This window comes from Ostrea edulis, chromosome 4 (assembly GCF_947568905.1).
Source record: "Ostrea edulis chromosome 4, xbOstEdul1.1, whole genome shotgun sequence".
Taxonomy (NCBI): domain Eukaryota; kingdom Metazoa; phylum Mollusca; class Bivalvia; order Ostreida; family Ostreidae; genus Ostrea; species Ostrea edulis.
In genome coordinates, this window is record NC_079167.1 from 48,695,810 (window position 1) to 48,710,963 (window position 15,154).

Below are 15,154 nucleotides of genomic sequence, written 5' to 3' on the forward strand. Positions count from 1 at the left end.
ATATCTGGAATACATGCACTTCAAAATCCAAACTTTTTCTCACCTGGTTTTGTTTAAGCACATGGATGGCAAATTTTTGGGTTCTTAGAAGCAACTCGTGCATGTGGCTGAAATCACATCAACAAAGTTTTATTAAAAAATTCCTGTATCTAACACTTTGTCCACCAAAAGTCTAAAAAGCAATTAAAAATTTCTTCCACACTCAGAATACACACATTACACAATACCTTGGATTGTTGATACAAATTGACACAATGGGTGGCTGGTAAGAGACATTAGTAAACGATGTACAAGTCATTCCTCTCTTTATCCAGCAATCTCTCAGAATATTATATTCTGCAGCTGTCACAACCAACACTATTAAAGAAATAAATCCGCAAATAAAGATCCCACCTTGTGGTGTTATCTGCTAAGTTCAAGGTCAACAGCTCATTCTATCAATCAAAGTACTGAAATTACTGAAACAAAGTGACAAAATGTCACAAAGATAAAAATGCTATAAAATTAATACTGTATATCTATTCTGTTTAATTCCTATGCTGCTCAAACACTCTTCAAAACCGATCATATTTTATTTAGCTTACCGCCAAAAAAATGAGTGAAATATTAAAAGTAGGTAGAGCTTCCAGGTCAAGGTCACAAGATCACACATGAAAGGTCTTTCCGTAAAAAAGGTTTATCCAAAATATGAAAACCCTAACTTAAATAGTTCAATAGAGTTTTTTAAAGATTTTTCCTATGTACTTTGATCCCCACATTGTGGCCGCACCCTACCTCAAGGGACCATGAATTGCACAAACTTGGCTTTACTCTATGTCAGGAAGCTTTCATATAAATATGAACTTTTTCTGGCCAAGGTTTTTTTTTTAAGAAGAATTTTAAAGATTTTCCCTATATACTCGAATGTAAAACTTGAATCCCCTATTGTGGCCCCAACCTACCCCCCCGGGAGCCATGAATTGAACAAACTTGAATCTGCACTATATCAGGAAGTTTTAGTGTAAATTCGAACTTTTCTGGCCCAGTGGTTCTTGAGAAAAAGATTTTTCAAGATTTTCCCTATATATTCACATTTAAAAATTTGATCCCCTATTGTGGCCTAACCCCTTGGGTGATTTGAACAAACTTGAATTTGCACTATGTAAGGAAGCTTTCATATAGACTTCAATTCTTCTGGTCCAGTGGTTCTTTAGAAGAAGTTTTTGTTAAAGATTTCCCTATATATTTGCATGTAAAACTTTGATTGTGGCCCCACCATAACCCCCTGGGGACATGAATTAAACAAACTTGAATGTACTCTATGTCAGGAAGCTTTCATATAAATGTCAAGTCTTCTGGCCATGTGGTTCTTGAGAAGATTTTTAAAGATTTTCCCTATACTTCCCTATACTTGCATGTAAAACTTTGATCCTTTATTGTAGCCCCATCCTACCCCCGGCGGCCATGATTTTAAGCTTGAATCTGCACTATGTCAGGAAGTTTTCAAGTAAATATCAGCTCTTCTGGCCCAGTGGTTCTTGAGAAGATTTTTCCTATATATTTTTATGTAAAACTTTGATCCTCTAATGTGGCCCCATCCAACCCCCGGGGGCCATGACTTTAACAAACTTGAATCTGCAATATGTCAGAAAGCTTTCATGTAAATTTCAGCTCTTCTGGCCCAGTGGTTCTTGAGAAGAGGATTTTTTAATGACCCCACCCTATTTTTGGATTTTTGTGATTATCTCCCCTTTGAACGGGGCATGGCCCTTTAAAGATTTTCCCTATACATTTGCATGTAAATCTTTGATCACCTATTGTGTCTCCACCCTACCCCCAGGGGCCATGATATTACAAACTTGAATCTGTACAATGTAAGAAAGCTTTCACGTAAATTTGAACTTTTCTGGCCCAGTGGTTCGTGAGAAGAAGTTTTTTAAATGACTCCACCTAATTTTTGCATTTTTGTGATTATATATCCCAAGGGGGCATGGCCCTTCACTTGAACAAACTTAAATCTTTTTCACCCATGGATGATGTGTACTAAGTTTGACTGAAATTGGCACAGTGGTTCTGGAGAAGAACTTCAAGATGAAAATGTGAAAAGTTTAAAACAGACGGACAACGGGTGATCAGACTTGGATTTCTGGAAAAAATCTCAAACTTAAGTTTGATTTATCTTTTATTTGAGCAGTCAAAATTTGAGTAAAATCTCAGACTTAAGTCAAAGTTTCGACTAGGCAAGAATACCTCACTTAAGCTATATATATACTGTATCTTCTGTCAGTAACTCAGTTAATACATAATGTGTTTTATATATAATATTCCAGTGATATATACTGTATCTTCAGTAACTCAGTTAAAACATGTGTTTTATATATAATATTCCAGTGATATATACTGTATCTTCAGTAACTCAGATAATACATAATGTGTTTTATATATAATATTCCAGTGATATACGTGTATACTGTATCTTCAGTAACTCAGTTACATAATGTGATTTATATATAATATTCCAGTGATATATACTGTATCTTCAATAACTCAGTTAAATACATAATGTGTTTTATATATAATATTCCAGTGATAAATACCATATCTTCAGTAACTCAGTTACATAATGTGTTTTATATATAATATTTCATTACATAATATACTACTCAAACTTTGATATAAAGGATCACTAGGTTATATGTGTGTAATTTACCACTAACATAACAAAAGACATAAATTTGACTCAGAAACGTGTTTACTCAGGTTATGAATGAAAATTCATGAACGGCATGAACTTTTATCAATACGGAATGCTTGAAATCTGATAACAACACCAAAAGGCATTTCATTACAAAAAGTTAACAGCAAACCAGAGAAAGAATTACACAGTTTTTGGGGATAGTCCATCATTACACTTAGTCGATGAAGTGTCAATACCGGGTATGGCCTCCCCTTGCATCAATGACGGCTTGACAACGTCGAGCCATGCTGTCAATAAGCACCTGGATGTTTCCAATGGGAAGGTTGTTCCACTCTTCCACGAGGGCGTTTCCGAGCTCTACCAAAGTCGTGGGTTGTGCTCTATGGCATGAAACGGCAACCTGCAGCATGTTCCATACATGCTCAAACAGGTTCAAGTCCAGCGAGCGCGCTGGCCAGTCCATACGGACAATTGTCTCCTGCTAAAGGTACTGCTCCACCACCCTGGCGCGATGAGGACGGGCGTTATCATCCATCAGGATGAACTCAGGGCCAACAGCATCAGCGTAGGGTCTGACATAAACATCGAGGATCTCATCCCAGTACTGCACCCCCGTCATTGTTCCTCTCTCCAGGACATGAAGATCTGTTCTTCCATCCCTGCTGATTCCACCCTAGATCATGATGGAACCACCACCATAACGGTCATGTTCACTGATGTTGGCATCATGGAAACGTTCACGTTGTCATCGCCACACTCGGTGCCTCCTATCTGTAAAGTCCAAACAATACCTGGACTCATCGGTGAACAGAACTTGAACCCAATCGTTCTGCGTCCAAGTGACATGATCTTCAGCCCAGTCCAATCGCTCCCGCCGGTGTCGAACAGTCAGAGGGACTCGAACACATGCCCTTCTCGAGTTGAGACCTGCATTGTGAAGCCGATTCCTTATCGTCTGAGTGGACACATTCATCCCCAAGGCGTTCAGGAGGTCATTACGTAGGCTGGTTGCTATCCAGAAGGGGTGGCGTTGTGCCTGAAGAGCCACAAAATGGTCTTGGCGTTGGGTTGTCGACCTCTGACGACCATCCCCATGTCGGTGTGCTGCTGTACCAAAAGTTTGCTGTCGGTTCCAGGCCCTGTTTACAACGCTCTGGCTGACGTTTAGTGCATTTGCAACGTCACGTTGTGAATAGCCAGCGTCAAGCATTCCAATACATCTGCCCAGTTGTTCTGTCGTCAGGCGACGCCTTACACATTGAGGGGGCATTGTGTTGATAAACGTAGTGTAAACACTCAAGTAAGTTTGAAATTTTAGAAAGAATCAGACACCGATGCCTGAGTGAAAATCGTGCAATGGTAGCAAAAGCATAAACTGTGATGAGAAACGCATTTCCCATGGCATGAAATGCACATGCAAGTTTGTTGAAGACGTTTTTAATTTCACTTGGACACAATATTGCCAGTTATGCAGTTATTAATTTTTTAAACGGAAAAATATCTATGATCCTTATCAAATTTTGAGTAGTATCTATCTTCTGTAACTCAGTTACATAAATGTGTTTTATATATAATATTCCATTATATATCTTCTGTAACTTCTAAGTTTATATCTAATCGCTGACATATTTTCTTATTTTCACCTCCCAGCATTTCTTTACTAAGACCTGTATAAATATAAGGTGGTCCTACATTAGTTACTTACCACATTGTGGAACTTTCCGCATTATCCTCTTGTAGTTTTCTTCTGTATGGTTGTCATTTACTGTGTTGACATTAGAGGATACTACAAGTAAATATATATGTCTACTACATTGCCTCAAAAAACCAAAGCGAGTTTGGCTCAAAGTTTAATAACAAATAGGAAATGGCATGGCAAGACAAAAATTGAGAGTAGCAACAAATTTGGCATGAATGAAGATCTACACAAAATAAACAAGAGGTACTGTGAGCAATGCTCACTAAGAATACCCCCAGCTTACCCCAATCTCCCAAAGGGTGTTGTTAATAGGTATAAATTACCTCTTTCCTGAGTGTAAAAATATGGTATGTCTTTGTAGAAGAAAATGGAAGATATAGTCCGAACACAAATCCATGGCATAAACCTATAATTTTGACCTTGAGATCAAAGGTCAAGGTCATAAAGAGGTCATGAATGTACATGACACATAGTCTCATGGTGATACACCCATGTCTTAAGGTATGACTATGTCAAAACCCTATCATCAATTTTGACCTTGTGGTCAAAGTTCAAGGTCATATAGAGGTCATGAAGGTACCCAACACATCGTCTCATGGTGATACACTCATGTGTCAAATATGGTATGCCTATGTCAAAGAACAAAGAAGTCATGGCCCTGACACGAATCCATTGTAAAAACCTTGAGGTCAAGGTCATATGGAGGTACATGACACATCATCTCATGGCAAATCCATTGTAAAAAACTTATAACTTAAACCTTGAGGTCAAGGGTCAAGGTCATATAAAGGTCATGAAGGTACTCGACACATCATCTCATGGTGATCCACCTGTGTGTCAAATATGGTATGCCTAAGTCAAAGAACAAAGAAGTTATGGCCCGGACACAAATCTGCAGACAGACAGATGGACGGACAGACAGACACACAGAGTGATTCCTATATACCCCCCCCCCTGAACTTCGTTCGGGGGTATAACAATCATACATGAAAATCCCCCCCAAGAACCAGATGTTATAAAGGGTGTGTAACACTACTACAGGGGAGAAGGGTACTGAAAGTCTGAAGTACTGACATTCGCTGATCTACAGAAGGGTACCGAAAGTCTGAAGTACTGACATTCACTGATCTACAGAAGGGTACCGAAAGTCTGAAGTACTGACATTCGCTGATCTACAGAAGGGTACCGAAAGTCTGAAGTACTGACATTCGCTGATCTACAGAAGGGTACCGAAAGTCTGAAGTACTGACATTCACTGATCTACAGAAGGGTACAGAAAGTCTGAAGTACTGACATTCGCTGATCTACAGAAGGGTACCGAAAGTCTGAAGTACTGACATTCACTGATCTACAGAAAGAACAAATCACACAAGTAAGCACCGTTAGTCCAGAAACCTAGATCCTATATCATCTCTCGGGGGTAAGCCATGTTACACCCCAAATCGTCGCCGGCGACGTTTTGGGATGGACGACGATTTCGGGTTTCTTATGCAAAACCCCAAATTGATGCCCGTCCTAAATCGTCGCTGGCGACGATTTGGGCATAACCTCACATCCCAAATTGCCATTCCCTTGCTGTTGCAGCATTTACATTTGGAAACATCATTTACATACACACTGGCCCTGTTTGTTAACTCCTCTTCTCATCCTCATTCTTCTTCTGTGGTCCAGCTACGACCACAAAAGGTTCTCTGGACCCTTTTAGCAAGACATTTTTAATCTTCTACTTTGTCTTTTACTTGTTTTGTTGTATAAATTTTTTTAAAAAGATTTATTATGATCACACAATTTGTTGTTGTTTTGGTGGTAGTGGTGTTGTTACTATTAAGAGTTGTATTTATTGGTGGTGGTGGTGGTAGTGTCATTGTTGTCTATATAATTTTTTCGTCCAGTCCTCCAGAGAGAGAGAGAGAGAGAGAGAGAGAGAGAGAGAGAGAGAGAGGAAGGGATGTGTCCGACAATGAATCATTTTGCCTTTTGTTGTAGGGTCATTCTGCTGATCATAGGGTGTTAGGTCTTGTGCACCACTTTGTTCGTGACCTCAGATTATATTAGATTAGCTGACACCGTTTGGACACTTGTGAAAACCTCGAGAAACACCCATCCTTCCTATTTATTTTTCAATATATTGTTTGTTTAACTCGTTGCACTCTCTCTCTTTCTCTCTATCAAATGAAACCTATGTGTTTAGTCCCATATAACCTACATACAAAATTTCAGCTCAATCCATTCACAAACACCGCAGTAACAGTCGAAAATAGTTCGCTATGACAGCTCTTGGCGCTTTGTGCTCGTGATCAAGAGATTTCATGTTACGGGAAGCACATGCCAGGAACACATGTAACCCGAGATATTCCAGAGTTACTGAAAATTGTGCACAGCTTACGACGCTTTAAACTCTCATTCCAGAATTCTTATTTTTGGGGAGGCATGTCAAAGGGTCACTTGTAATCTACATACAGAATTTCAGCCCAATAGCTTGAATAGGTCGACAAACACCAGAGATGAGTGCGGACAGACAAACAAACAGACCAAGTGTAACCTACATGTATGTACCCCCTTCCTGCATATAAGAGGGGGTACAATAAATAACTTCTGTGTAATTTATCCTAAAAACGTCAATAAACAAGAGGTACTGTGAGCAATGCTCACTAAGAATACCCCCCGCTTACCCCAATCTCCCAAAGGGCGTTAATTGGTAATAGGTATAAACTACTTCTTTTCTGAGTGTATAAAACAAATGGCATGACAAACTGAACCATATTGCTACTTCGATGTCCAGTGCACGTGACCTTTGACCTTTTGACCCCAAAATCAATAGGGAACATCTTCATCCCATGGGTAGTCCATATGTATGATATGGTGACTGTAGGTGGAAAGGATAACGCTTTAGAGCCCGGAAACCATATTGCTACTTCGATGTCCAGTGCACTTGACCTTGGACCCCAAAATCGATAGGGAACATCTTCATCCCATGGGTAGTCCATATGTATGATATGGTGACTGTAGGTGGAAAGGACAACACTTTAGAGCCCGGAAACCATATTGCTACTTCGATGTCCAGTGCGCTTGACCTTTGGACCCCAAAATCGATAGGGAACATCTTCATCCCGTGGGTAGTCCATATATATGATATGGTGACGGTAGGTGGAAAGAATAATGCTTTAGAGCCCGGAAACCATTGCGTCTACAGACGGACGGACAGACAGACGGACAACCCGATTCCAGTATACCCCCCCCACAACTTGTTGCGGGGGGTATAAATATTGGCGGGCGACGATTTAGGACGGGCGACAATTTAGGGTGTACTATAGATTCAATGAAGGCATCAGTCCAAATATTCAGCCACACCGAATCTCAGCCGAGATTAACTAAAACTGATGTCTCCCCTTCCATTTTCCATGGTTTTAAAAAAAAAGTTTTTAGGGATCTTCTTTAAAGTGGTAAATTAAGACTTATGGTACATAACATTCGCCAATATGTATAAATGCTTCGAACAACGAGAAGTGTTGTGAACATATCTATCTATCTATCTATCCTCTTCATGCCCGGTGGCACATAAGGCTGATACCAGACCCCTCCATTTGTTTCTGTCCATAGCCATCTTTTCTACTTCCTTCCAGGTTTTTCCCCATCTTCTTTATATCACTTTCTATAGTCCTTCTCCATGTCTCTCTAGGTCTTCCTCTGCTTCTCTTTCCTTCTGCTGGAGTCCATTTAAGTGCTGTTTTTGTAATGGATTCGTTTCCTTTTCTGATGACATGACCAAGCCAACTAAACTGTCTTTGTTTAATCATTGTGATTAGATCTTTCTGCCCTGTTCTTTTATATAGATCTTTGTTTGATATTTTCCTGGGCCAGTAAATCTTGCATATTTTCCTTAGACATTTTGTGTGGAATCCGGACAGCCTTTGATTATGATACATTACTGTTCCATTTTAATTGGAACATGTTGCCGTTTTTGTATGGGTTTTTTTTATATAAACGGAACTGAAAGTCGAAACGTAGCAGCGATTTTTTTCTACCCACTGGTGGCAAGTGAATTGGGAATTTTTAGTCTCAAAATTGGGAAAAATCAACAGTTTGTGGCATTGGGAATGGTACCGTTTATCGGTACCAATTATATATGGGGGGGGGGGGGGGGGAATGCTGCGTAGTTTCCGAAACTGTTGCCGGAAAGTCACCGGACATTCGGACCGGAAATATAACGAAGTTTACCGGACCGAGAGTCAAATTACCTGACATGTCCGTCGGTCCGACAACATTTCGCTTTCACTGCCTGTGACACACTGTCTTATCATGGTTTACCCACATACCAAATATCAAAGGCCTATGTCAAAAAAGGGCTATGGTCTGGACAACAAAAATGCCCTAAAAATTCTAATAGTTTACTATTACATAAAAGACAAAGGTCATTAAAATGGCACTTGACACTGTATCATCATGGTATGCCCACATACCAAATATCAAAGGCCTATGTAAAATAAAAATAAAAATTTAAAAAATTGCTAAAACGCATCAAAGATTGCATATGGCAGAGTTGCAGTTTGGAAAATTATGCACGCTTGCATTCACGTAGTAAAAACATGCACGTATTTAATATAGTTTATAAATATAAAGCTTTGAATGGCCGCAATAGGTATTTAGTGTGATAATGATCTTGACTTTTGGATTTCAAAAGCAACATGAATCTTGAATGTCATCAGGATTTGAAGTCTGATAAACATGCACCAGCAAGTACATGTATAAAAGTTAAAGGCAAGCTCAAATCTACAGTATATAGTGAAAAAGGGACCTTGACCTTTGACCTCAAAATAAATAGGAACCTTCCTCTTTGGATGTCATCAAAATATGCAAGTCTGACAAAGATGCACCTAGTAGTATGAAAATTAGAAACCGGACAAGCTCAAATCTATGGCATTTAGTGACAAAGTGACCTTGACCTTTGACCTCAAAATCAATAGGAACCTTCCTCTTTTGGATGTGATCATGTTATGTAAGTCTCACAAAGATGCACCAAAAAGTATTAAAGTTAAGAGACCGGATATGCTAATTGTGGACGCCGCCCACCCGCCCGCCCGACTGAACGCCCATTCTTCGCCAATTTAAAAGCCGAGATTTGCTACGCAACTCGGCTAAAAGGTTAAGGTCCAGAAAAAAAATGCCCCCTAAATTCTATTAATTGACCTTTACATAAAAGGTCAGGGTCAAAGGTCATCAAAAATGGTATGCGACACTGTTAACATGGTATACCACATACCAAATAAGGCTAAACGATACGGGGTGATACAACACGATATGATACATATTGCAATACTTATGTAGCGATTCAATATTTTCAATACGATACAATTTACAAAAGAAACCAATAATAACGTTGAAGAAAAATTGAATTACCAAGATTCACATCATAACATTAAAAGCAAATTGTTTTCAAACTGCCAAACGTTAAGATGCCTGTTGGACCTGTACTCTGTAGTTTAAACCGATAAAGTTCATTATCATTTTCTACAGACTCAAGGCAAACAACAATCTGAATGTTATTGGACTCTATTTTCTCCCTCATGCAGGTAATTTAGATAATAAGTACAGGCCAAGCCTGATCTATTTACTGAACCTGTTTGTAATTAACGTATCGAACCGAAAATCAAGGCAATGATTCGAACATTGAATCGAGCATTTATATTGAATAGTATCGATATTTCTGTGAATCGCTTCAGCCCTTAAATACCAAAGGCAAAAGACAAATCAAATGCCTCAAGGGCCTCAGAATCGACTCGCCCGCAATTTCCAACAAGGGGTGGAGGTAGACAACACCATCTTATAAGTTTTAATTCTGAATCTTTAAAACATGTGTATTATGCTTAACTGAATATCTATGGAAATGCAACGCCACAAACTGGGAATACAAAACATCTAGCTAGAGGAATTTACCCATAAAAGCTTATAAAATTGTGTGAACATAAAAGTTTAAGATCAAAGGTCACTATCCATGGTACCCAGCACATCTACATGAGATGATCATTTATCGGTACTTGTATGTCAAATATCAAAAGCCTACCGCAAAAGACAAAACAGTAACAGCCCAGACACAATTTGTAGCTGGTATTTATACACATGAAAGGTGAAGATAACGAACAGTGATCAATCTCATAACTCCTATAAGCAATACAAAATAGAGAGTTGGGCAAACACGGACCCCTGGACACACCAGAGGAGGGATCAGGTGCCAGGTGCTTAGGAGGAATAAGCATCCCCTGTCGACCGGTCACATCCGCCATGAGCCCTATATCTTCATCAGGTAAACATAGTAATTCATAGTCAAATTCAGTGTGCCAAGAACTGTCTTACAATCGGTATGAAACATGTCAGACAGCATTTGACCCAATGATAGGTTGTATTGGCAAACTAAATCGTTATAACAACCATAGAATTTGCGAAATGCTGACTTTAAACGAGACTGTTGAAGCCCCTGCACCATCAACTTTTGTCATTAGCCTGCCTAGATTTAAAAACTGACCATATGCAGAACAAGCTCTTAATTGCGTATCGAATCAGTTGAGAGATACAAACACCATATCCAGGTGATAATTGCTACATAAATATGAACTGACATTATGAAGTTGTAGATCCCATCATCCTTTTATTATTTCTGAAGATCCCATCTCTGTATCAGACCTAGTTCTTAAGTAATACCAAGATTATGATCTAAGGTCAAGGTCACTGGAATTGCTTGACTTTGATTCTAGTTTGTAGATCTTATCATCCTCTTATCATTAAAAAAACATTTCTGCACATCTAGATACATTGGTCTATCATATCCTTGAATATCTAATACTTTTATCAACTGGTTATGGAGAATGGTGTAGGACAGTTTTAGGCACGAGAAAGAAGCGAAAGATGGAGAAGAAGCAGAAGAATTACATGTATAAGTATAACCATCGTCGGAAACCCACAGTCGGTCACTCTATGTTTACCTACCATGGGGCAAAACGCCAGTATTTTTGCTGGAAAGTGTGTCTCGGCTTCTATATGCAATTGGTCGCTTTACCATTCCTTATTGCGATATTCAACCAATGAAAAAGCCCCTTATTTCCAGTCCTCTGGAACATAGAAAAACATGCTTTCGAAGCAAAGATTTTAACTACGTTTAAGTTGGACAAATTACAAAACTTTCAGCGAGATGCTTTATCTACATTATTGAAGCGGAGGGTGTATTTGTGTCTACATAGACAGGGGGAAAAAGCCTGTGTTACCAAGCGTTTACTACTGCGTACGAGTCTATGTACAGGTCCACATGTTCAGAACTCATAGTCTCGCCACTTTTATCCATCATACGGGATTGGTCCTCAATAAGTCACGCAAGGTCATGCATTTTAATGAGTTATGCGAAAATATCGGCGGTGTGTCCAACGGGAGGTAAACGTAGAGCGACCAACCGTGGGTTTCTGACGATGAAGAATAACAAGAACCAAGCAAAAACAATAAGTCTCCAAACTTTGTTTGGGAGATCCCGCTCACGCCGGTAAGTGAGAAAGTTTCCCAGTTTACTTTCGGGAGGTCGGTGGTCTCTTCCCAGATACATTCAATTAAATGATGCATGTGTATAACCCTTCTGAATTTTGCACCACAGGGGGCATATATATTTTATACACATTTCCTTTTTAGAAATGATTTACAATGTAGTACTTTGTGATTATCAGTTTGATGTCCGTCAAGCAAAGGATTCTCAAGATATTGAGCGGACAGTATCTTCCTATGTCCAGTATGACCCTTAACTTTTGACAATCAATAGGGGTCACCTAGTCCATACAATGTACCAAGTTTGATGTCTGGACTGTTCTCAAGATGTTGAGTGGTCAGTATCTTCCTATGTCCACAGTGACCTTTTGGGGTCCTCCTCTACTCATAACCAACCCACATATGAAATATCATTATGATCAAATGAATGGTTCTCAAGATAATGAGCGGATAACATGTGGTCTACTGAATATCAGGTGCAAAGCAATACGCCCCTCTTCTTTGAAGGAGGAACACAATATATGATTATGTAAATCTTATTTTTATAAACCAATAACTTTGTGTACAATCAACCATTTCAAAAATATTGATACTGATATTTGAAATGTAAAAATACTATTACTTCACTGGTTTCCATCTTTTCTTTTAACTGGGGATTCTTGCATAAAAAACAATGTAATTATTTAGGATGACAGTAAATTATAAGAGTAACCTGGAATTGTTAAATAACACAAGATCACCTGTTGATAAACATCTGCAACGCCTCTTGGTCCATGCACTCAGAAGACCTACTTCAGCTGAGCCAAAGACAACTCCTATTCTTGACAGTAGTCTTAGATGTTTCATCGTTCTGTCAATAGCAAAAAAATGTTGAAGCAAAGTTTATTGACTTAATTATCATAGAGACATGTTATTGTACATATTTATTCAGTCCTACTATACATAGAATGCTACAGAACCCTGGGACTTTTAATCATTACATGCAGACTGACTACATTCATTATTGATGATAGTGCACATAATAATCAAAGTTTCAAATTTCCATGATTAATGAAACTTTGTATTTGAATTATCATATCTTTATAATACGAGGGCGAGTCAATAAGTAACCATCCTAACTTAATTCTAGTTGAAATCCACCACTTAGACCAACGGTGTTCAAGTGTCATCAGCCCAGAACTGAAAAAGTCAGAGTCCTCTCCATTGACTCACTCCTCAACTGCAGTCACAACTTCATCGTCAAATCGAAAATGACGTCCATGGATATCCTTTTTCAAGTTTGGGAATAGGAAGAAGTCGCTAGGAACTAGGTCAGACGAATAGGCAGGATGTGGTATTAAATCATACCTGTTTCGTTCTACAGCATCCAATACAACTTTGAAGGTGTGGACTCCCGCATTGTCCTGTTGCAGCAAAACACCTTTAGAGAGTTCAACTTGACGAATGGCGATTCTCAGTTGGTCTAGCAAGTTTGCATAGTACACTCCTGACCTGCCCTACCCACTGACGACTCCGATCTTTATTCTCTGGCTCTGCCATAATAATGAAGTCTCATATACAGTCACCGGACGCCAAGAAAATCATCTTTTGACCTAAAACGCTTCAACAAGGCGCTGCATACTGATGCTCTGGTTGCCATTTGCTCATCGCTAACTATGGGATTTGGGGACCCAACAAGCTGTTAGCTTGTGCATACCTAAACCAGGGTTTTATCCGGCATTTAGTTGTTGCTACCCATTTTATATTTATGGAGAAATTTTGAGAATGTAGTCATGAGCTTCAAGGGGATGGGGGACATCCATGGAATATAATATTCACAGATTATAACTGCCATATAAAGTGATTGATTACTTTTTATCTATATTGTAAGTCTGACAATTGTAGAAAATGACTTAGAATATAAAAAAAAAAAAGATTTTTGTTGAAAACTCTTATACAATTTTGTGAAGTTTCTACAAATGAAGGGTATTTTTTATCTATGGAAGGGGAAATATCCATTTATTGCCAAGGGGGTAAGGTACCTATTACCGGTAGTAAAAACAACCTAGATAAATCCCTGTAAACTATCATGTAAGATTGTTGAAATGCTACCATGTGAAATGCCTAATGCCTGTGCCATTTCTTCCACCTGAATTCGCCTATCAGAGTATACCAAATCCCAAACTTTCATACACATTTCTTCGTCAGTGGCATCCAGACTTGGCTTCATATCTTCTAAAGACGTTCTACCGCATTTGAATTCCCCTACCCAGAATTTAACCTGTGCATAAGATGGTGCAGAAGACCCATAAACATCGGCTAACTCGTTGTGCATTTCCTTGCCTGTTTTACCTTTTAAATACAAGTACCGAATTATAGCACGGCCGTACTCAACTTTAGATGATGTTTGACATTCAATATCTTTTTAAAGAATGGCGCGATACACATGCAATTTTGTACCCGGCCCAGTTATAAAATATGTATTGAAACAAGGCAATGGGATATGCTGGTTACTTATTGACTCACCCTCGTAGATTATGATGTAATAATTCTGAAATCATTAGTGATTAGATGATAGTTAGATACTGTAAATAATTCCGAGATCAGGTGCTTTTTATTTCATCAAAATTGATCAAGAAATGAGTCCAGGAAAATTAATTGAGAATATATGGTTTTGTAAGAAATATGAAGTGGAATTTTTTGGGGAACATACTTATATGGCCAGGTACTGTATAGTTCCTGTCCATCAAAATACTGAGAAAATTCAAGATTTGTACGGAGACAGGTATTGTATAACTTTACGCTTAAATTTCAAAGTCATGGTACAAATTATATATGAAATAGTTATTATCAACTACGCACAGTGAATAGCAGAATACTTTGTTTAGCTGGTAGACCGTTACCCAACTAACCCGTCACCGTATCGTGTAGTGGATTCTGTATTTGTCGTCTCCTAGAATATCGAACCCGATCAACAGTCGTATACGGACAAATTAAAATGTATACTTTTCGCGAAAGCGTTCAAGATGAAGATTACGTGAAAACGCCAATTACTGAATAGAACAAGGTACGAAAACTACCAAAAATAAGATCGTGAAGAAATGAATTAATCCACCACTGCTTTTGGTCTATACATATTCGAATGCGTTTACTTGTGACCACAGAGCGGAGCTACGAAGTCCGTGCGTTCAGATAAATCGGTGTCAAAATATTTTAAAAGATGCCTATGAAACGATGTCCACATTTTTCACCTGCTGAAATATCAGTATTGACTGAAG

General features: G+C 38.7%; 1 protein-coding gene across 3 annotated transcripts in view; it reads right to left on the reverse strand.

The window, feature by feature from the left end:
* The window catches only part of LOC125670041 (uncharacterized), a 56,390-nt gene extending 41,522 nt beyond the window's left edge, over positions 1 to 14,868 (reverse strand). The window contains exons 1-5 of one of the 3 annotated variants that reach the window (XM_048904953.2): positions 14,796 to 14,868; positions 12,638 to 12,747; positions 4,383 to 4,463; positions 228 to 357; positions 44 to 107 (exon numbers count right to left, since the gene is read on the reverse strand). In XM_048904953.2, coding sequence (XP_048760910.1) covers positions 44 to 107; positions 228 to 357; positions 4,383 to 4,463; positions 12,638 to 12,743 — 381 coding nt within the window. In that variant the 5' untranslated portion in view covers positions 12,744 to 12,747; positions 14,796 to 14,868. Of the gene's footprint in view, positions 1 to 43; positions 108 to 227; positions 358 to 4,382; positions 4,464 to 12,637; positions 12,748 to 14,589; positions 14,697 to 14,738 lie in introns of those variants that run through there. The other 2 variants (XM_048904954.2, XM_048904955.2) reach the window with 2 other exon arrangements.
* Between the last annotated feature and the right edge of the window lie 286 nt (positions 14,869 to 15,154).